Source organism: Dreissena polymorpha, chromosome 3 (assembly GCF_020536995.1).
Source record: "Dreissena polymorpha isolate Duluth1 chromosome 3, UMN_Dpol_1.0, whole genome shotgun sequence".
NCBI classification, from domain to species: domain Eukaryota; kingdom Metazoa; phylum Mollusca; class Bivalvia; order Myida; family Dreissenidae; genus Dreissena; species Dreissena polymorpha.
In genome coordinates, this window is record NC_068357.1 from 119208085 (window position 1) to 119230082 (window position 21998).

Genomic DNA, 21998 nt, shown 5'->3' on the forward strand with positions numbered 1-21998 from the left:
AATCCGCCACGTACGTATGCGGCGGATTTACTCCGCGAAAGTACACTAGGTTAACTACAGACGCGGCTTCGTTGCGCGGATCGAAGCCGAGTGCCACGGTGATACGCCGCGTCAACACACGATTCGGCCGCTGCGTACTAATAATCTGGCCGTGGCGTAGCCGCGGATTATGTTTGTGCCGCTTTGGCTGTACTGTACAATAGTCCAACATGAACTTCATTTGTGTATATACAGGGCCCTCGTTTTGCAATTTTTACCGCCGAATATCCGTGGCTTCCCCCATGAAAAAAGTATACTTTTTTCCCCTTTTTCAGCTAAAAATTCCCTCTCCAAATGTTTATACCTATGTTGCCAGCTGGTATAATGCTACTTACCTTTGATTTAATGTATATTTATATAAATCACATTAAAATATAGCAATTTAAGGTGTAGAATGGTTGGTGAAAAGATCTTCTAAAATTCCCCTTTTCGCCAAAAATGACGCAAAATTCCCTCTCATGAGGGATGTGGGTGGCTTCCCCTGGCGGCAAGAGAGGGCCCTGATATATATTGATCAGGAGAAATGCCTTGTACAAGAACCATAGCCCTCCACTTTTTGAACAAAAGTTAATGCCCTTAAGTTTTTTCTTTTTGTATGATGCAAATGTTCATGGTTATAGATCACATACAATTCAAGATTTCAACATGAATTTTCATGGGTGTATATATATAAATAAGGAGAAATGCCTTGTTCAATAACCATAACCCTTCACTGTCTTAAACTAGAGTTATTGCCCATTGTTATTTATGTATGATGTAATTGTTCAGGACTTTATGTCAAATATGGTACAACATTTTGCATCATACGTCATGGGTGTGTAGATATCAATGAGAAGTGCTATGCATAAGAACCATAACCCTACACTTTCTTAATAAGAGTTATTGACCCTTGCTTTTTTAATGATGCATTTTTTCAGGTCAAAACATTTGATACGATACAGATTTCGACATGAAAGTTCATGGATGTATAAATCAATAAGGAGAATTGTTTTGCACGAGAACCATAACCTTACACTTTCTCAAATAAGAGTTATGACCCTTTGTTGTTGTTGTACATGTATCAAGTAACATGTCAAGGCTTTATATCAGATATGCTACAAGATTTCAACATGAAACTCATGGGTTTATTTATATAAATTAGGAAAATTAAACTGCTTATAAACAATAACCTTACATTTAATTATTTTGTTTAAGGATTATACTGTATATCAAGAGATTAGCACCCATCCATAAACAAACTATATTTAGCGGGGATGTCAATTTAACAAATTTACTTGTTATGTATGTCCTTGCTCGGTGAACATTGTTACAAGGCCATTCAAGATTGAGTTTGCTGTTTTTTAGAAAATAAAAAAACTTAACATGAATAAATCATTGTTAACGCAATCATTTAATGTCAGTAGCGGTAAATGGTTGGACATAGCGTGGACGTATAGCAGTTGAACTGTCCGTCAATCAGTCCGTCAGTCAGTTGGTCCGTCCAAAAACTTAAACATTGCCCATAACTTTTGCAATATTGAAGATAGCAACTTGATATTTGGCATGCATGTGTATCTCATGGAGCTGCACATTTTGAGTGGTGAAAGGTCAAGGTCATTATTTAAGGTCAAAGGTCAAATATATGGCTTCTTAGCGGTGCGGGCATTGCGTTTCTGACAAACACATCTTAAATTTTTGAAGTTTGATTATAAAATTAAGAAATGTAGTTGCATACGATAATGTATAAATTGTGACCAACTCAATAGCTTTAAAAGATTTTTGCAAAAAAGAAATGCCCATAGAGTATATTAATTTAACTTAGGTCTGTTGGAATGTGAAAGCAATTTTTAAAAGCTGAATAACAGATCTATTTGCATGTTTCTCTTGACTATACTAATGACACAAAATTGACATTGCTTATTTGATCATTTGAATTGATAACACACTTGAATAATTATAGTGGAAATATCATACCTCTATGGTCAAATTATGACTTAAAAAAATTCTTCAGTACCTATGCTTCAATAGCTCCTACAATCAGATTACCCTACCCCGTGAATACCTGAACATTGTAATATTTTCATTAGATATAATTGCTCTGCAAATCTCTTTGTGTGAGTGTAGTGTCAGGCAATTTGAATAAGATTTTTAATAGATTGAATTGCTTTCATACCTGCCAAATCAATTTAGGCCTTAGACTATATAGTTTTAATGGCTGTAATATGAGAACCAAACTTAAAATAAATTGTCTATACAAAAATACTGGTGATCATCACTTAAAGAGACTTTTGCAGATGTTACAGTTACAACCCCAGGTTTCAAAACTGACCATGATCAAGTGACAAATAAGCGATATAGATGTACATATTTGAATAAGATTACAACTCATCTTTAAAGGCCAAGTCAGAGTAGTTATATACCAGGCATGCAACATCATTTAGCGGTCATCTACCAACTTTGTTAAAATAATTATCTTGGGTGAAAATTGGCCATGCTTGTTGATGTGGGAACTTAAATATTTTAAAATTTAATTGCATAGCTTAACAACTTAAAAAACACACACAAATTACACAGCTTTGATACATGTATGTGGTTCTCTTGTCTCAACCATTTAATCAATTGAACATTGTTTTCATTGATAAATTTCTGCTTGAAAAGAGGTATAAATGAAATTAATGATTATTAATGCAGTGCTTAAATAGTGCCTATATTTAATGCAGTGCTTAAATAGTGCCTATATTTAATGCAGTGCTTAAATAGTGCCTATATTTAGAGGAAAGTCTATCCTTATTCTGCTTTAAGCTACTGTATTCCTTTCAGTTGACACAAACATGCATATAACATTATAGGAAAGAAAATACAGGTTCTATGGCCCAACAAGTTTTAATAATGTTTGAAAGCAAGTCAATACTTATGACAAGATTTTAATAGCAAATTAGATTGTCCTCTCCCGCATATTCCTTTTATGAAAAAAGAAATGTTCAAATAACTGTAAACTTTGGTATACAAGGTTTTGCATTTAGTTCACAGTAGAAACTGTAGTTAAAGTATTTTCAATAAGAAATTTGCCTATTGTCTACGTTATCCACTCCAATAAGAATTTTACCCTTATCAACATATTAATATTCCTTTATGAACGATTTTCAAGGCATTTTGTGAAATTGTATTTTGTACAAAATAAATTCTTGAATGGCTTCTTATTGAAATTCATTATCATAAAATGTTTAAAATCAATCCTCAACAGTTAATTGCCTAAAATATTGTCGCTTTGAGGAATGGCTTTGCACATGACCGTCAGTTGGTCTGTCTAAAACCACGCAAATTGGTATGACATTATTTTGTGAGAACAAAAATGCTCCTATTAATTTTGAGGGTTACAGGTCAAAGGTCAAGGTCACAAGAGTTTGTCACAGTATATTTGTGTCTACATATGTGAGAGGGAATGGGAAAATGACTATTCTGGCTCAAGAATCACAAAATGAGATTTTTATTGTTTCAAACAAAAGGACTATTCAATAACCTAAATCTAAAATTTGAGCGTACAAATCCAAAAAATAAAAAAGTTATGACGATTTTCCTACATAAGGTGCAACTGAAGAAATGGGAAACCTGAGAAACATCAAGCTGTTACTTTTAAATAATTTATTTACAAGTTAATGTAAACATTCAAGGTTAACAACTTCAAACCAACAAACAAGTAATGGAATAAATCTACTGCAACCCAGAACATATTATTCCTTTAAGATGATTCCATAACAATCTCAAATTAACTCTTAAAATGGTTGCCATGGCAACCGTGGTAAAAATATACCTTAAATGGTTGAAATGATAAAATTAAACATTTTGTAGTATTTAAACAAATATGTTAGGAGAGAAATACATTGAACCTGCTTTAAAAGCCTTAATTTTGATACATAGAGTAACAATACTGAACCGGTTTGCATTATTTGGACATTTTAAAGTATGTTATAATGTGTTTAATATTAAGTTTTTTTCACCATAACATACAAATTAAGATGAGTCTTTTTAAAGATTCCATGGAGTGTAAGCCTATAACTGTATAATATATATATAAATATACTTTTTATTTGTTGTTGTAAACTGGACCTATTAATAAATAACCTTAATAATTTTCCTGTTGCTATGGAAACACTACTTGAATTGTTATTCTTTCCGCCTTATATAATCGAATAAAGGTGGCATTATCTCTTTTCAACAAATAAATGGCAAACATTATAAACACATGTATGATCACACATTCAAATAGGTTGGTATGCACATTTTTAAAACGAAAATTTAAAACAATATTTACATTTAGAAAAAGAAGAGACCACAAACCTAATGGCACTTTGTCAAAAATATGTCATAGCAAGTTTTATATTGAACATAACAGCAATGTTTGTGTTTCATCTGTAACACTACCGATATTTAAATTAATATTATCTCTGTCATACATACATGTGTAAAACCTCACATTAAATGGATGAAATACATTGATAAATCTTGATGTATTACTACAAGGCTGAGGGAACACTTTAGTTGCCATGGTGTTAAGATAACGGTTAAAGGCTGTGCTTCCTTTTTCTAGGTAGGCTGTCACTGTCCATTCCTTGGTTTTTAACTTTTGGCTTTGATGGTTTTGGACACACAGTATCCCTGGCATTGTATGCTCTGAAGAATGGGCTAATTGAGTCATACAAATACCACTGTCTGCGCAGGTCAAGGCCCAGGGCTGGTTTGGTGGGTGGGAGTTCTCCAGCTGCCGGACTCAAAGGCTTCAATATATTGAAACACATTTCTTCCGAATCCATGTTCTCCTTACAGGTAACAATACCTGGTTTCGACCGATCCATAGTAAAATGGTGGTACTTGGTTATGTTTTTCAATGGCTTGAAAAACTGTTCCAGGTAAGTTTTCCAAGCGAAGAAGACAACCGGTTTGTTGTCATCTTGGACCAGCTGTGGAACATTGTGGCCTGACTTTGATGAAGCTGTAACACTACCAGCAATCTCCTCCATGGTCTCTGCATTGGATGACCTCCACTTAAGCTTCCAGATGCCAAAGTGGTAGTCTGGGGCAAACTTGGTGTGTCCAGTAATCATGCAGTTCAGGCTCATGGTTTCATGGAGTCCTGCAAATGCAAGGTGACATTGTCATAACAATGAATCTGATATTTAATGCACATTTTTAATGATATGTTTATATGGTTCTGACAGGTCATCACAATTTATCATGTTATCTTTCTTATAAAAAATCTTAAAACAAGAGATGTGTTTGTCAGAAACACAATGCCCCCTACTGTGCCGCTTTGATTTTTTTTTTTTTTTTACCTCTGACCTTTAAGGATGACCTTGACCTTTCACCACTCAAAATGTGCAGCTCTGTGAGATACACATGCATGCCAAATATGAAGTTTCTATCTTCAATAATGCAAAAGTTATGACCAATGTTAAAGTTTTCGGACGGACAGACAGACTGACGGACAGTTCAACTGCTAAATGCACCCCTAACGGGGGCATAAAACAAAAACAAACAAGAGATGTGTTAGTCAGAAACACAATGCCCCCTACTGCACCGCTTTGAAATAAAATGTCCATATTTTGACTTAAAGTTCCATATTTTGACCTTAACCCTTTGCATGCTGGGAAATTTGTCGTCTGCTAAATTGTCGTCTGCTGAAGTTCTAGAATTAGCATTTTCTTCGATTTTTTTTCAAAGAATACTATCAGAATAGCAAACAGTTTGGATCCTGATGAGACGCCACGTTCTGTGGCGTCTCATCTGGATCCAAACTGTTTGCAAAGGCCTTTAAAATTCGGTTCCCGCACTGAAAGGGTTAAAGTTCCATATTTTGACCTTAAATTTTTGGGACAGACAGAATGACAGACAGACAGGCCAAAAACAATATACCCCCTCTTCTTCGAAGAAGGGGGCATACAAAAGTTAGAGATTAAACATAAAAATCACCAAACTCTTGAGTTTATGGATACTTAAACAAACTCATCAGTAAGAAAATTCAAAACGCATACCTGTCAGAGTCCGCCACATGGCATACCAAATCACTGTGTGGTTCTTGTTTTGTCCAACTGCATTATCAAAGTGGATCTGAAATTGCAAATTGCTTAAGCAAAATAGAAGTAAATATTTAACCAAAAAACATAAATCTGTGGAAATTTATCACAATGCAAAAGGAGATATATTTATTGTATAAAGAGTAATGAACAAGAGATGTGTTTGTCAGAAACACAATGCACCCAAATGCGCCAATTTGAATTTTTGTTGTTGTTGACCTTAGACCTTTGACCTAGAAGGATGACCTTGACCTTTCACCACTAAAAATGTGCAGCTCCATGAGATACACATGCATGCCAAGTATCAAGATGCTGTCATCAATAATGCAAAAGTTATGACAAAACTTTACCCTAGAGGTAAAAGTTTTAAGACATACACACAGAAAGAAACAATGACGGACAGACAGGCCAAAAACAATATACCCCATCTTCTTCGAAGAAGGATGCATAAAAAGTAGGCTCCAGACACCGTGTTAACTCTAATGAATGATATGTTCCAACAAAATTAATTAAATTTGACAACAGATAAAATATCTAACAGAAACACAATAAGAAATAACAAAATACTGCAGGCAACATAAGGCATGTATTTAAATCAAATAGGTTATTATTATTATTGTTATATTATTACCTCTGCATGCTTTTCTCCAACACCAAAGTGTTGGAAATGATGGTGAGCCAAGCTGACAACACTTTCAGCACCCTTCTCTGGCAGTTCTGCTTCATCCATTAGATAGAACACTTGTTTTCCTGTGAAAGAAAAAAAAAACAGAATGAAATGATGTTGTAACAAAATTTATATGGTACTGCAACAAAAGATTGTAAAAACATCAATATGGTACTGCAACAAAAGAACAATTAAATCATGATATTTATTAGCAATAAATTAATAAATTATTATTGTTTAACTATTGCATTTTACTCTTTTATTATTTCACACCAGAAGCGGAACCGGTTCAACCTTTCAGGCTTTCAGTCAAATTAACACAATTACTGTGACTAAAAAATTAATAACTGGATAAAAAATAATGGCATTTTAGTGTGTATTCAAATATGTGGAATATAACTCAGTTCATCCCAAGGGGTGTTAATTTGTCAATTCTGCTGAGAAGATGAGATAACATTATGCCTTTACCTGACCCTTCTGCACACATGCCAAAGACATGGCATTTTCTGGGGCTGCAGAAGTATATTGGGCCCACTTGCTGTGCATGATGGGGGTAATGCACATGTCACAGAGTTACAAATATTATTATATTATTATTTGATTTTTTATTGAGTACATTATAAATTCATACAATACAATAGTTACAGTTTTAAAGATATTGAATTGATTTCTGTGAATATGTTTGAATATGATTTCTTTGTCTACTGAATTGCAGTAGAAGGTTACTTGGAACCACATGTTTAACTTGATATTGATTACATTGTGTTAGTTACAGTCTTGGAAGTCTTCTCATGTTAAATTCACACTCAATATGCAGACTGTATGCTGACTGTATGCTTATCAGCTCTAGCTATAAATAATGACTGTGACTAAAGATTCTTAGACTAGGTGCTAATTAATTACAGTCTTATAGAAGTAAGGAAGTAAGGTACTGTATGTTGGATGAGAGATAGATAGGATTGGTCAGTGAGATGTGTGGGTGTGACTTGGCATTAAGGATCTGTATGATCGATGGATGAATGAGAGATAGGATTGGTCAGTGAGATGTGTGGGTGTGACTTGGTATTAGGGATGAGAGGGTTTCAAAAGAGTGACAAGTTAGTTGATGAAGGAAGGAAGTAGAGGTCAGTAAGAGAAAAGTTAGAAAGTCAGTTACAAGTTAGAGAGACAGTTGGAAATAGGAGGATGGAATTTGTTAAAGAAGATCTGATAAGAATTTAATAGAGTTAAGAAGGAATGCTTAAGAATGTAATATATAAAGATGGAATTTGTTGAAAATAATGTGAACTATAAATGAATAAAAGAGTAAACGCAGAAAGCGAGTTGTGTTGTGCCATTAACAACAAGGGCACAGATTTGCCCCGGTCCGGTTACACACATTCTGTGCAAAGTCCCATGAATAGTGGTAGCAGATGTCTCTGCTACAAGGCTCGGCCCCTGCAAACAAACAAAACTGAGTTTTGAAAACTTAAAAAGGAGACAATAAATTTCAGGAGAAATATTTTACAAGAATTGAATAAGCATTTGTTGGCACATCTGAAGCTCATAAGGTTAGAAGGCATATTTATTTTATAACAGCATTTTGTGAAAGTGTATTATTATTATTATTATCCATATGCTACTCCAACATATTTTTGTATGGTAATGCACACCTTCATGTAAGTTTTCATTTAAGAAAATTTGCTTGCTACTTGCTGTCATCTCTCTGTACTGTTCTCTTTGCTTGTGAGCCAGATCCAAGTGGGACTTATAACTAATGACAATTTCATTTTTTTGTTCATCAGTAAATTGGCCTGTTTGACTTAACTTAGACCCAAATGTTTGACATGTCATACACAAGTCAGTCATTGGCTTTGCCAGCGCAATTTGTGGACATAGGTCATTCCAAAGTGATCTAAATGTCTTTAATGAAATCTGTCTGTAATGGGACAGTTCAGCACTTTGGTTATACAAATCATGCACTTGTGCAATTGATTTATCAGAAGGCAAGAGCAGCATTGTGCGATCTGGGCAGTTGGGCAGGCGTCCTGGTAGAGGGAGTGCATTTTCAGTAGCGTATTCATGAATAAAATCTTTAACATTTTGCCTATCTTCAAAGCATAAGGCATTTGCTGGAAGTTTTCCAGTGTTTCCGTGCACCCTGGGCAAAATACCATCTTTATCAAGAGAAATAGCAATTTTTTGCAATGTACTGCATGAAATGGCATTTGCAAACACAAACGTTTTCTTGCAAATTTTCTGCCCCATAAAAAAATATGTTTGTGATGGCTTTTTACGTATTTTTTCCTTTTTTCTGTTTGTTGAGGTCTGTGAAGTATTAACCCGGTGTGCAAATAAGCTGCTCTTGATCACTAATTCCCGCTCACTTCTACTCATTTCTAAACATGAATTTCTGTAAGAAACTAAACTGTCAAAGTCTACCACCATCGAACAAGGTTTGCGATTAATTGACATACATTGACAAGAGTCTTGGCGCATTCTATTGATAATTTCTAACTCTTCATTGTCCTCATTTCTTCCATGTGTGGGCATGCATTCAACAAAAGAATTAGTTGGACATTCATCACCAACAATTTAATTGTTATCAAATACACCATCAAAGCTGTCACACTCATCACTATTAATAAGAGTGGCGAGAAGGGACCTTTCAACAATGGGAGGGGAATGTGAAGAAACATTTTCCTGGAAATACAGTTGATCAACTTCCTTTAGTTCATTAATAAATTCGGGGTCATTCTGTGATGAATCTAGCATGTAGGGAATAGTTGATGCCTGGGATGATGTAAACTGGCTCATTTTTAATGATTTTCATAAAAACATTTGTATTAACCTGCCGACATTTTCAGTTGCCGACATTTTAAACTGTCAACACTGATTCCCACAACCCACAATTACTTCCGGGTCAATTAAATTAAAGCTATTCAAATGAATAGTTTATTATCAAAATTAGGTAGACATGTAAAGCAATAGATAACACTTACCTCGTACAAATAACGATCCAATTAACACTCAGTTGCTTACTTAATAGCGGAAATAAAAGCGTTTTACCAAACAAATGTGTCAATTACAAAACCGGAAATTTTACATCGTGGCAACCAGTCAGATAAAACTCTCATTATGTAAAATCCGCAGACATCTACGGTTAATTTATACTATATAACGGAAGAAAAACGATTTTCTTGATTCATTTGTCAATATTCGAAACAATGTAGGTTTCTCATGTAGGTTTTTCGTCTATTTTGTGCACGCAAACGAACGAAAAAATGAGTGTAATTTCAAACATGTTTTTGTCACACGTTTTTTCGCGTTGTGACGTTAGCGCCCGAATAGTCAAAATCGCGTTCCCTCTCACATATATAGTATAATAGAATATTTTTACTTAACGGTCCCTATGATAAAAATAATATTTATCATTGTTATATATTTTGTAGGTTGTTTAAAAAATAAAATTGAGATAAAGAGTCTAATAATCATAAGTCATAAGATAATTCTGGGATTATTTTTTTTAATTTCGGTTTGGGATCGGGTCCGTTTGTTTTGGGATCGGGTGGGTTTTACGGCCTTTTTGACATAGCAGAAACCCCCTGTACACAGAAATTGTGTGGTTAGCTTAGTGTGGACCAAGATTGAGATTGCATTTGTTTCAAGGTCACTGTCTTTTAATATTATAATTTCTGATTAATACATTTAGTTTGGATGGAGGTATAACATATTGTGAGTAGGTTGTTGTCATGTAGAGAGATTCTATTGTGAAGAAGTATACTGTAGAGACCAATTAGTGTGGTTAATATAACAGATACAACTAAACAAGCAAACACACATAAAATATTTGATGGTTTGTAACATGACTAAGGTCATTTACGCATTATTGTTTAACAACCCTTTGCACTTTTAGTACATTGCAGCCATTAAACCTGTGCATTGCATGGACATTTAGGGTTGGTTTGACCGAAATCCACTACATTCAATCAGTCTTTTTCAACTGATTGATATTGTGTTGGTTTGTTGTATTCTGTTATAATTAGCTATACATTGTCATGTTTCAGTAAAAATGCCATGTACCTTTCAGAATTTTGGGAAGGGGTCTGGGCCTTGTATCTTGGGGGCAATAGCATTGTTTCCACTAACATTTTTAAATTATAGTGTATTTTATTGTATGCTTACAAATACTTTTAAATTGAGAATAAGTGTTAACTTAGCTTAAGAAACTTCAGCGTACAATTTTATATAGTATTGGCATACCTGTACACTGAAGCCAACCATGTATCGAAAGTCAACCAGAGTCGTAACATATTTATGTCATGCTATAAATCAAAGAAAGCTCGTTTTCTTGGATACATTTCTACATATATTGGTGAATGAATATAAATTACTGCATCGGGGAATATTCCAATGTTTCAAATGCATCGTACAATAGATGAAAATAACTCATATCAGTCGGAAATTCACAATTTTGACACCATTTTCACTTTGTCACGTGACGAGTTTTCATTTGGATACTTTCAGATCGACCTTGACATTTTTTGCTGAAATTGTAAACATTACTTTTGTTTTCTGAAATCTATTATTTGTGATTAACAACTAACGTCTGGTGGATTATAAGAATGATTTCACTGTGAATCAGGTAGTTTTAAATAATATTTACCTTGAGTTTGTATTTACACTACCATTTGTTTACAAAACAAGCCAGAATAATCTAAAATACCGGGAAATGTCATTCTGAATTTGAAAACACTTAAGCATATGGTATGTTACTAAAAATAGAAATAACGTCATATGACCGTGAAATCTCGAGAGATTCACATTTCAAGAAAGTCTGTCACATTGCTGTTTTCCTCGATATGTAAGAGCAGAAATGATAAATTTCAAATGTTTAAGATATTATTTTGTGAAAGATTATTTCAGTTAAATGTGAAAAATGTCAACCATTCCGATCAAGTGGTTGATTTGGGCCAATAACTTAAACTGAATAACTGCATTTAAAAGCTGTTTTGGACCGGTCTTTGTTAACTGTCAACTTTTCGGGAATTTCTGGTTGACTTTCCTAATGGCGTTGGTCAATAACTATAAAGTTGCGCCTGTGAAAAATCATAAAAAGCGACATTTAAAGTTATGGTAGCCAGAACTAGTGTTAACTTAGTTTCAACCCAGAGAGCTTCGTTGAGAAATTAAATCAATGTTTCATTTTGTTTACATACAAAAATTGTGTGCAAAACTTCAATTGTAAAAGTGTAAAATTTACCAATGAATTATGTTACTTTACATAGTACGCATAACAAGTTGTATTTTTATGCCCCCCTTCGAAGAAGAGGGGGTATATTGTTTTGCACATGTCAGTCAGTCGGTCCGTCGGTAGGTCGGTCCGTCTATCTGATGGTTTCCGGATGATAACTCAAGAATGCTGAGGCCTAGGATCATGAAACTTCATAGGTACATTGCTCATGACTGGCAGATGACACCTATTGATTTTCAGGTCACTAGGTCAAAAGTCAAGGTCACAGTGACTTGAAATAGTAAAAAGGTTTCCGGATGATGACTCAAGAATGCTTACACATAGGATCATGAAACTTCATAGATACATTGATCATGACTGGCAGATGACCCCTATTAATTTTCAGATCACTAGGTAAAAGGTCATGTTCAAAGGGACTTGAAATAGTAAAATGGTTTCCGGATGATAACTCAATAACGCTTAGGCCTAGGATCATGAAACTTCATAGGTACATTGATCATGACTGGCAGATGACTCTATTTATTTTCAGGTCACTAGGTCAAAGGTCGAGGTCACAGTGTCTCGAAATAGTAAAATGGTTGCCGGATTATAACTCAAGAATGCTTACACCAAGGTTCATGAAACTTCATAAGTACATTGATCATGACTGGCAAACGACCCCTATTGATTTTCAGGTCACTAGGTCAAAGGTCAAGGTCACAGTGACTCGAAACTGTAAAATGGTTTCCGGATGATAACTCAAGAATGCTTATGCCTAGGATCATGAAACTTCATAGGTACATTGATCATGACTGGCAGACGACCCCTATTGATTTTCAGGTCACTAGATCAAAGGTCAAGGTCACAGTGACTCGAAACAGTAAAATGGTTTCCGGATGATAACTCAAGAATGCTCATGCCTAGGATCATGGAACTTCATAGGTACATTGATCATGACTGGCAAATGACCCCTATTGATTTTCAGGTCACTAGGTCAAAGGTCAAGGTCACAGTGACACGAAATAGTAAAATGGTTTCCAGATGATAACTCAACAACGCTTAGGCCTAGGATCATGAAACTTCATAGGTACATTGATCATGACTGGCAGATGACTCTATTTATTTTCAGGTTACTAGGTCAAAGGTGGAGGTCTCAGTGTCTCGAAATAGTAAAATGGTTCCCGGATTATAACTCAAGAATGCTTACACCTAGGTTCATGAAACTTCATAAGTACATTGATCATGACTGGCAAATGACCCTATTGATTTTCAGGTCACTAGGTAAAAGGTCAAGGTCACAGTGACTCGAAACTGTAAAAGTGTTTCCGGATGATATCTCAAGAGTGCTTATGCCTAGGATCATGAAACTTCATAGGTACATTGGTCATGACTGGCAGACGACCCCTATTGATTTTCAGGTCACTAGATCAAAGGTCACAGTGACTCGAAACAGTAAAATGGTTTCCGGATGATAACTCAAGAATGCTCACGCCAAGGATCATGGAACTTCATAGGTACATTGATCATGACTGGCAAATGACCCCTATTGATTTTCAGGTCACTAAGTCAAAGGTCAAGGTCACAGTGTCATGAAATAGTAAAACGGTTTCCAGATGATAACTCAAGAATGCTTACACCTAGAATCATGAAACTTCATAGGTACATTGATCATGACTGGCAGATGACCCCTAATGATTTTCAGGTCACTAGGTCAAAGGTCAAGGTAACAGTGACACAAAACGTATTCACACAATGCTGCCACTACGTTACTGACAGCCCATATGGGGCATGTTTTACAAACAGCCCTTTTTTAAAAAGAGCAATATCGAAGCAATAAGTCCAGAATGACTTCCCCTTCAATATGAGAAAAATTTGAAATCCCGCTGGTTTACGCCATTAATTCCACAGTTTTCATCCAATTATTTCCAAATTTGCACAGCATCTTTATATCAATGAGGACTTGAACCCTATTAAATATGAGCAGTATCAGAGAAATAAGTACACAATAATCTCCCCTTGAATTTGAGAAAATTCTCCTTGTTGAGTTTGCGCGATTAATTACACAGTTTCCATCTTATTCTTTCCAAACTTATACAGTGTTTATAGCAGTAGAGCGATTCAGGCCCTTATGGGCCTCTTGTTATGCCTTCAGTAGGGTGGCATATGGCAGTCTCACTGTTCATCTGTCAGTTCGTCTGTCTGTCTGGAATCCGTTTCAAACTCTTTTAGATACTGACCATATTTTTTGGTGTGTGAGTCTACCTACATGAGTCTTACAGATCAACTTTGAGTTTTGTTCTGGCATATTGGTTTTTGACTAAGAATCGGGCCTTGGAATTGACAATTTTCTATATAATAGCTGCCGTGCAGCTTCAATGTACAGAAGCAAATATTGTGTTTCACAAACAGAACTCTTGTTTTTAAAATTTACCGATTTATAATCTCAATGGCTAAAACAATATAGCGAATCCATATTGTACTATATTCGAATACTGTTAACCCGTATCGAGATAGGTATTTAATGCAATGAGATCATTTTGAAACAAGCACATTTGTTTTATTGATATCCGCCACAATAACAAAACAGTTATTGACCCTCTGACAGACATACTGACAGGCAGACTGACTGATGGGTGGATAAATAATGCCAAAAACTATATCCAATCGCCTTTGGCGGGGGATAAAAAGTTAATGCCTTGAATTGATATCCACCGCAATCACTAAAAGGTTCGTGACACATGGACGGAGGGAATGATAAATGGATGGACAGAGTCCGACAGACAAAGATAAAACTCTATATCCCTCTGCCTTTGGTGGGGGATAAAATTAACATGAAAAACTAGAACACTGATGGTTTGCATATGCATATACTACCTGAATAACTGTGTATGAAATGGAATACTATATCACATAAAAATATCAATTCACAAGCTATGGCTTCATTGGATTTTGATGTCTATTTAAAATCAAGTTAAAATAATACTAATATATAATTATTACTGCAATATAGGATTTCATAAGGAGGCTGAATTTGTAACTGTCTTTTCCTTTGCTAATGCAAATTTTGGAGAATACGAGTTACCCATTATCTTGGCATCGAGAATTGCACAAAACAAATGTATACAATAGCTGTATAATACTATACATAATTGTACCTAAGTACAAGTATCAAAAGTGTCAAATTGATTTTGACAAGAATAAGATGTTGAGAGTGGGATTTAAATCAATTCGGTCGAACAATAGACACTATGTATTAGGGGAAGTTTTTAACTCACTCACCACCTTATGGCAGATTCTGGAGATAGTTGCTGTTTCACTGATTATATCGAAGGTCTGATTTTGATGTTTATAATGATCACCCGTCAATAGTAATTTGTGCTAAAATTTGGGAGTTTTAATACTGGTTCCCTTTTTTGTAACGTGAAATATTAATAATGTTGGTTTATGCAGAAACAAAAACTAATTCTGAATCAGAGACGCAATTATAGCAATCAACTTAAGAAGAACTATAGATCCACAAAGATATTTAACAGCAAGTTATAGTTTAATTCAGTAGCATCATAGCCAAATGCACTTAGTAAAACGAAGAACATCTTTAAAAATAGCATTACTAATAATTTCAAAAGTTTAACTGCAGTTTTCAATACCTACCACAAAGTAAAGATATTTTAATTATGAAGTGATTATTAACTTATCAATAGGTGACAAAGAAGTTAGAATGTTTGCTCATCAAATGTAACTAGGAACAAGAGCTGTTTTCGTGAAACACAATGCCCCTACTGCGCCGCTTTGAAGCCATATATTTTATATTTGACCTTGAAGGGTGACCTTGACCTTTCACCACTGAAAATGTGCAGCTCCATGAGATACGCATGCATGCCAAATATGGAGTTGCTATATTCGATATTGCAAAATTTGAACTTTAACCTTAACCTTGAAGGATGACCTTGACCTTTCACCACTCATAATTTGCAGCTCCATGAGATATGCATGAATGCCAAATATCAAGTGGCTAGCTTCAATATTTCAAAATTTGACCTTTGACGTTTATCTTGAAGGATTAACTTGCCCTTTCACCACTCAAAATGTGCAGCTCCATGAAATACACATGCATGCCAAATATTAAGTTACTATCTTCAATATTGCACAATTTGACCTTTGACCTAGAAGGATGACCTTGACCTTAACCTTTCACCACTCAAAATGTTCAGCTCCATGAGATACACATGCATGCCAAATATCAAGTTGCTATCTTCAATATTGCAATAGTTATGGGCAATGTTAAAGTTTTCGGACGAACGCACTGATGGACAGACTGTTGAACAGACAGACAGGCAGTTAAAAAACTATATGCCACCCTTCAGTGGCATAAAAACGTTATGGCTAAAGTTAGTTTTTGGACGGACAGACAAATGCCATAAATTTGACCTTTAACCTTGAAGGATGAACTTGACCTTGACGTTTTACCTTTCAAAATGTGCAGCTTCATGAGATATACATGCTTGCCAAATATCAAGTTGCTTTCTTTAATATTGAAAAAATGATGGCCAATGTTAAAGTTTTTCGGACGGACAGACAGACACCATATATTTGACATTTGACCTTGAAGGATGACCTTAACCTTCACCTTTCAAAGCTCAAAATGTGCAACTCCATGAGATACATTTGCATGCAAAATATCAAGTTGCTATCTTCAATATTGAAAAAGTTATGGCCAATTTTTAAGTTTTTGGACTGACGGACAGACGCCATATACTTGAAATTTGACCTTGAAGAATGACCTTGACCTTCACCTTTCACAACTCAAAATGTGCAGCTCTATGAGATACACATGCATGCCTTAATATCAAGTTGTTATGTTCAATATTGAAAAAGTTATGGCCATTAAAGTCTTCGGACAGATGGACAGACTGACACACTGACATACTGACTGACGGACAGTTCAACTGCTATATGCCACCATACCGGGGGCATAAAAATGCAACGTGACATGTATCAGAAAGCATACCGGTATGCCAGTTGTTAAAATAAGAATATTATTTAATTCATGCATGTACTGGGGGATATTCCCTTCCATATATATGATATCACTGTACATCATTGTATTAACTGTAAGTTTTAAATACTGTTTGAGGAAAAGGATCTGATGTACAGTACAGCTCACGCAAAACAAACATATTCCGCGATCCGCGGAGTCAGACCCAATCTTGTGTTCGCAGAGTCGACTCGGAATTGACCATCTGGATTTTGTTGGTTTTGCGTGAGCTGTACTGTTTTGTAATAAAATTGGTTTATGTTAGAACCTAATTTATTATGATTATAATTACATGTTCATAACATGTCATTTATAAGAGCAATTAAAAATGTGGTGTGTTAAATAATCTGGTTTAAAGTGTTTATCTACAAAGCCTTGTTTTGTGCAGTTTAAAGTAATCAATACACTCATAACCCAATAGTCAGGTGACAGTGTACATAGTTACACTGTTTACTCCTATCATACAAGCGCCATTTGACGGTTAACGTGGTTGCTGTTCAGTTCGAAATTTCGTATTACTTGTCTGTGTTAAATAACATTGTTTGTGTGTTTTCTGGGATATTTATTGTACACATGCTTGAACATAAATAGTACAATTGATTTTAAATCTTGTTTGTTGAAAGTGAATTATCAAAATGGCGACATCTGCAATTTCAAGACATTCACACAAAAATTGAAAAATTATCAATATTGTGCAATAGCCATAGTGAGCTGTGCTGCTCCAGATCTGTTGAGCTTAATCACAGGTACCTGATTTAATTAATTAATTTAATTAATATGTTGTTTATCAGTATTATAAATAATGGTATTGTATGATGAAATTACTATCGTCCATAGTTAGTCATTGAGATTATTGTTAGCAGTTGCTTTATTTTTATTTCCTAATCATTACATGCATTTTATTTGTTGGTCAGCTTTTAATTTACTTACTGTTTGAAAAAGATGTTTTTTATATAATGCCATTTTTAAATTCAATTTAATAATAACTATACAAATGTAAATCAAATCTTCAATAACTTAATTTCAAGAAAACCTAAATCATTGTCCCATTCTAATGTTATCCTTAACTATAAATGAACAAAACCAGTCAACTAATATTGACTTTGATTTATAACATTTTTGCAGATAGAACAAACTTACATACATTTACTTAATGACTTGGCTTTCAGGCTACATCTTATATTAAACAATAAACCTTTTTATCAATGTATATATTTTATGTTCCCCAACCGGGTGGGAGCTTAATCTATCACTTTATTGATAATCAATATAAAGTTTGATTTCGAGTTTCGATGGTATTGAGTTAACTTGTATGTAAATCAAGATTCTCCGCTAATTATATCTGTCATACTCCATGCTTGTCTGCCCATCCTTTTGTCTGTTTGACTCGGGTAACTAGTTTCTGGGTTAGACCTCAGAAAATAATGATCAGAATTGACAAAACAGTTGAAACCTTTTTTAAGGGTTGACAAGTTAACCTATTACCAAACAGTTAAAATATACTATAAAGGGACATGCACACAGATCCAAAAAAAAGTCCGCTTTGATTAAATTTCATTGAGTTTTTGCCGTTTGGTTAACAATAAGTAAGACAATATTATATGATATTGTTTGTGTTTGCACACAATTTCATGAACAAGTGAACCTATGTAAATTAAATGGTCTAATGATTCTCCTGGACATTATTAATACTTTGTAAAAAGTAGATATCTGAAACATGTAAGCCAATATCATGTACTTTTTTTAGTCAGGTATACAATGATTTATTTAGACTGATGTAGTAAATAACAATTAAAAATTGTATTCTCTGAAACCACAAGGGTCTGGGTTTAATGTTTGGTGTTTAACATCGGAGGGGACTTAATTATGGTGTGCCCTCTGTGTGTCTGTGAGTCGATGAGTCCATCAGTCTGTCACACTTGTCTGTCTGTCTGTCTGTCTGTCTGTCTGTCTGTCTGTCTGTCTGTCTGTCTGTCTGTCAGGAAGGAAGGAAGGAAGGAAGGAAGGAAGGAAGGAAGGAAGGAAGGAAGGAAGGAAGGAAGGAAGGAAGGAAGGAAGGAAGGAAGGAAGGAAGGAAGGAAGGAAGGAAGGATGGATGGAAGGAAGGAAGGAAGGAAGGAAGGAAGGAAGGAAGATAGCAACTCATATTTGGCATGCATGTGTATCTCACAGAGCTGCACATTTTGAGTGGTGAAAAGTCAAGGTCATCCTTTAGGGTCAAAGGTCAAATATCATTGTATTTTTCTTACCTAAAATTTTAACCTTCGTTTAAGTTTGGTCATAACTTTTTTAATATTGAAGATAGCAAGTTGATATTTGGCTTGCATTTGTATCTCATGGAGCAACATGTTTTGAGTGGTGAAAGGTCAAGGTCATCCTTCAAGGTCAAATGTCAAATTTATGGCTTGAAAGCGACGCATTAGGGGGCATTGTGTTTCTGACAAACACATCTCTTGTTTCATGAAATTTTTAACGTGGACAAATGCAATATGGAGATTATGCACGTCATTTCATTTTGTTCCAACATGTACGTCAAGAATTCTGGTTGCTATTGCAACAAATACACTAGAAATATTGCTGAAATTACAAATATTGCTGAAAATGGTGGATCCTGCGATAGCTTTAAAAGTTCTTCATATTTTTTCATGAAAATTGAAAAATGGCAATATGGAAATTATGCACGTCATTTCATTTTCTTGCTACGTCAAAAATTCTTGTTGCTATGGCAACAAATATATAAAAAATCTGACAATGGTGGAAAAATTCTGACAATGCTGGGGCTAGTAGGGGACACATATTGCTTGGCAGTAGTCTTGTTGAGTTTAATGTTTATAGTAAAAACATGTATTTGCTCTAATGCTTTTTCTGACCACATAAAGTGTTTGTCATGCAGAGTAAAATACCTAGATAAAAACTATTAAAGTTACTACACAGACATTACAAAATCTACACATAACAGGTTAGTTTCTATATGTCTTTGGTGAGTGGCATTATACTAAGGGCCTTTAGCATCTTTTTGTGGGGTGGAGAAGCATTGATTATATCTGATTGCATATGAGATTATGGATAGTGTGGTTAAGATTTCAAATACTTAAAGTAGAAAACAATACAAACACATAGAATTATGCTTTAAGTACATGTACATGTATACCCATGTAATATAATTATGCCCCCTTTCGAAGAAGAGGGGGTATATTGCTTTGCTCATGTCGGTCGGTCGGTAGGTCGGTCGGTCGGTAGGTCGGTCGGTCGGTCCGTCCACCAGGTGGTTGTCGTATGATAACTCGAGAACGCATACGCCTAGGATCATGAAACTTCATAGGTAGATTGATCATGACTCGCAGATGACCCCTATTGATTTTGAGGTCACTAGGTCAAAGGTCAAGGTCACGGTGACCCGAAATAGTAAAATGGTTTTCGGATGATAACTCAAGAACGCATACGCTTAGGATCATGATACTTCATGGGTAGATTGATCATGACTCGCAGATGACCCCTATTGATTTTGAGGTCACTAGGTCAAAGGTCAAGGTCACGGTGACCCGAAATAGTAAAATGGTTTCCGGATGATAACTCAAGAACGCATACGCCTAGGATCATGAAACTTCATGGGTAGATTGATCATGACTCGCAGATGACCCCTATCAATGTTGAGGTCACTAGGTCAAAGGTCAAGGTCACGGTGACCCGAAATAGTAAAATGGTTTCCGGATAATAACTCAAGAACACATACGCCTAGGATCACGAAACTTCATGGGTAGATTGATCATGACTCGCAGATGACCCCTATCAATTTTGAGGTCACTAGTTTGTCTTAAAACTGTACAAATGTTAAACAATTATGATAAACAAATATGAAGATGTGCAAGTAAGGCTTAATATGTTCCTTAAGATTGAACCCTATTTCAACAATAATTTTTGTATTTACGCTTCTCACAATTAAACAACAATATTTTTTGCTAAAATGGCCATTGATCTGGTTATGAAGAAAATCTCTTAACCAAAATATTGAGATGCATAAGTTGACATTCTTGGCAATATGTTCATATGATTCATCCCTTAATTAGCTATACTGTTTGAGTTACGCACGACACAATTTAAACATGTAATGTGTTTAATAAAAAGGGGCGATAACTCTTTTTTTTGTCGTACGGAAATGAACCAAAATATGGAGCAGCTTAACACGACAGTACAAATATATGTAAAAGTTTAGCCCTCTTGCACAAATACTGTTATAGTTTCAAATGACACATTTTTTTAAATGTCATTTTTGTATTTAAAAAAGACATAAGGAAGAAAATGTAAATAAAATCATAACTTAAATAAAGAGGTACACAAGTCCACTAATGCTGGTTATTATCCCCACGCATTAGAAGCATGGGGATTATGTGGTTATCTCCCCCGTCTGACTGTCTGTCCTGGCCACTATTTCCTCCTACACTATATGCACTAGAACTTTGAAACTGAAACATATGGTAACTTCGAGCATATTAATGACAGTGCACTATTTGGAATTTGTATTTGATCACTGGGTCAAAAGTTATGGGGGTTGAGGTGGGGCTGGGTCAGAGATTTTCACTCATTTTACTAACAACATGCGGCATAACTTTTGACCCAGGGGCCAGATGAAAATTCCAAATAGTGCACTATCGTACATGTACTCATACCTACCATGTGTTTAAGTTTCAAGCTTCTAGTGCTAATAGTGTAGGAGGAGATAGTGGCCAATGGGGGTTGGGATGGGGCCGAGTCAGAGATTTTACTAATTTTAGCTCGACTATTATATATATAATATATATATTGGAGCTTTCCTACTCACCCCGGCGTCGGCGTTTCCGTTCCCGTTAGCGTAAGCGTGCAAATATTAAAGTTTGCGTTCCACCTCAAATATTTCATTGTCCCTTCACATATTGTTTTCATATTTTGCATACTTCTTTACCAACATGACCCCAATTTATTAACAAGAGCAGTCATCTGTTTCAAGCATTTTGTAAG

General features: G+C 35.1%; 1 protein-coding gene across 3 annotated transcripts; it reads right to left on the bottom strand.

The window, feature by feature from the left end:
• Window positions 1-3645: 3645 nt before the first annotated feature.
• LOC127871209 (uncharacterized) lies at window positions 3646-9867 on the bottom strand. Of its 3 annotated transcripts, none has more exons than XM_052413955.1 (5): window positions 9738-9867; window positions 8135-8193; window positions 6721-6839; window positions 6048-6123; window positions 3646-5149 (listed from the first exon to the last, which is right to left on the bottom strand). In XM_052413955.1, the coding sequence occupies exons 3-5, from the start codon at window positions 6817-6819 to the stop codon at window positions 4581-4583; spliced, it is 744 nt and encodes a 247-aa protein (XP_052269915.1). In that variant the 5' UTR covers window positions 6820-6839; window positions 8135-8193; window positions 9738-9867; the 3' UTR covers window positions 3646-4580. The 3 variants fall into 3 exon arrangements, with proteins under 3 accessions (XP_052269915.1, XP_052269914.1, XP_052269916.1); XM_052413954.1 differs by having other exon boundaries at window positions 7225-8193; XM_052413956.1 differs by lacking the exon at window positions 8135-8193 and having other exon boundaries at window positions 9805-9834.
• Window positions 9868-21998: the final 12131 nt, after the last annotated feature.

Excerpts from the sequence above, each read along its gene's own strand:
- LOC127871209 (XM_052413954.1), bottom strand. Across the intron at positions 6,124-6,720 it reads TTGGAGAAAAGCATGCAGAG|ATCCACTTTGATAATGCAGT; the intron begins GTAATAATATAA and ends TTGCAATTTCAG. Across the intron at positions 5,150-6,047 it reads CATGTGGCGGACTCTGACAG|GACTCCATGAAACCATGAGC; the intron begins GTATGCGTTTTG and ends TTGCATTTGCAG.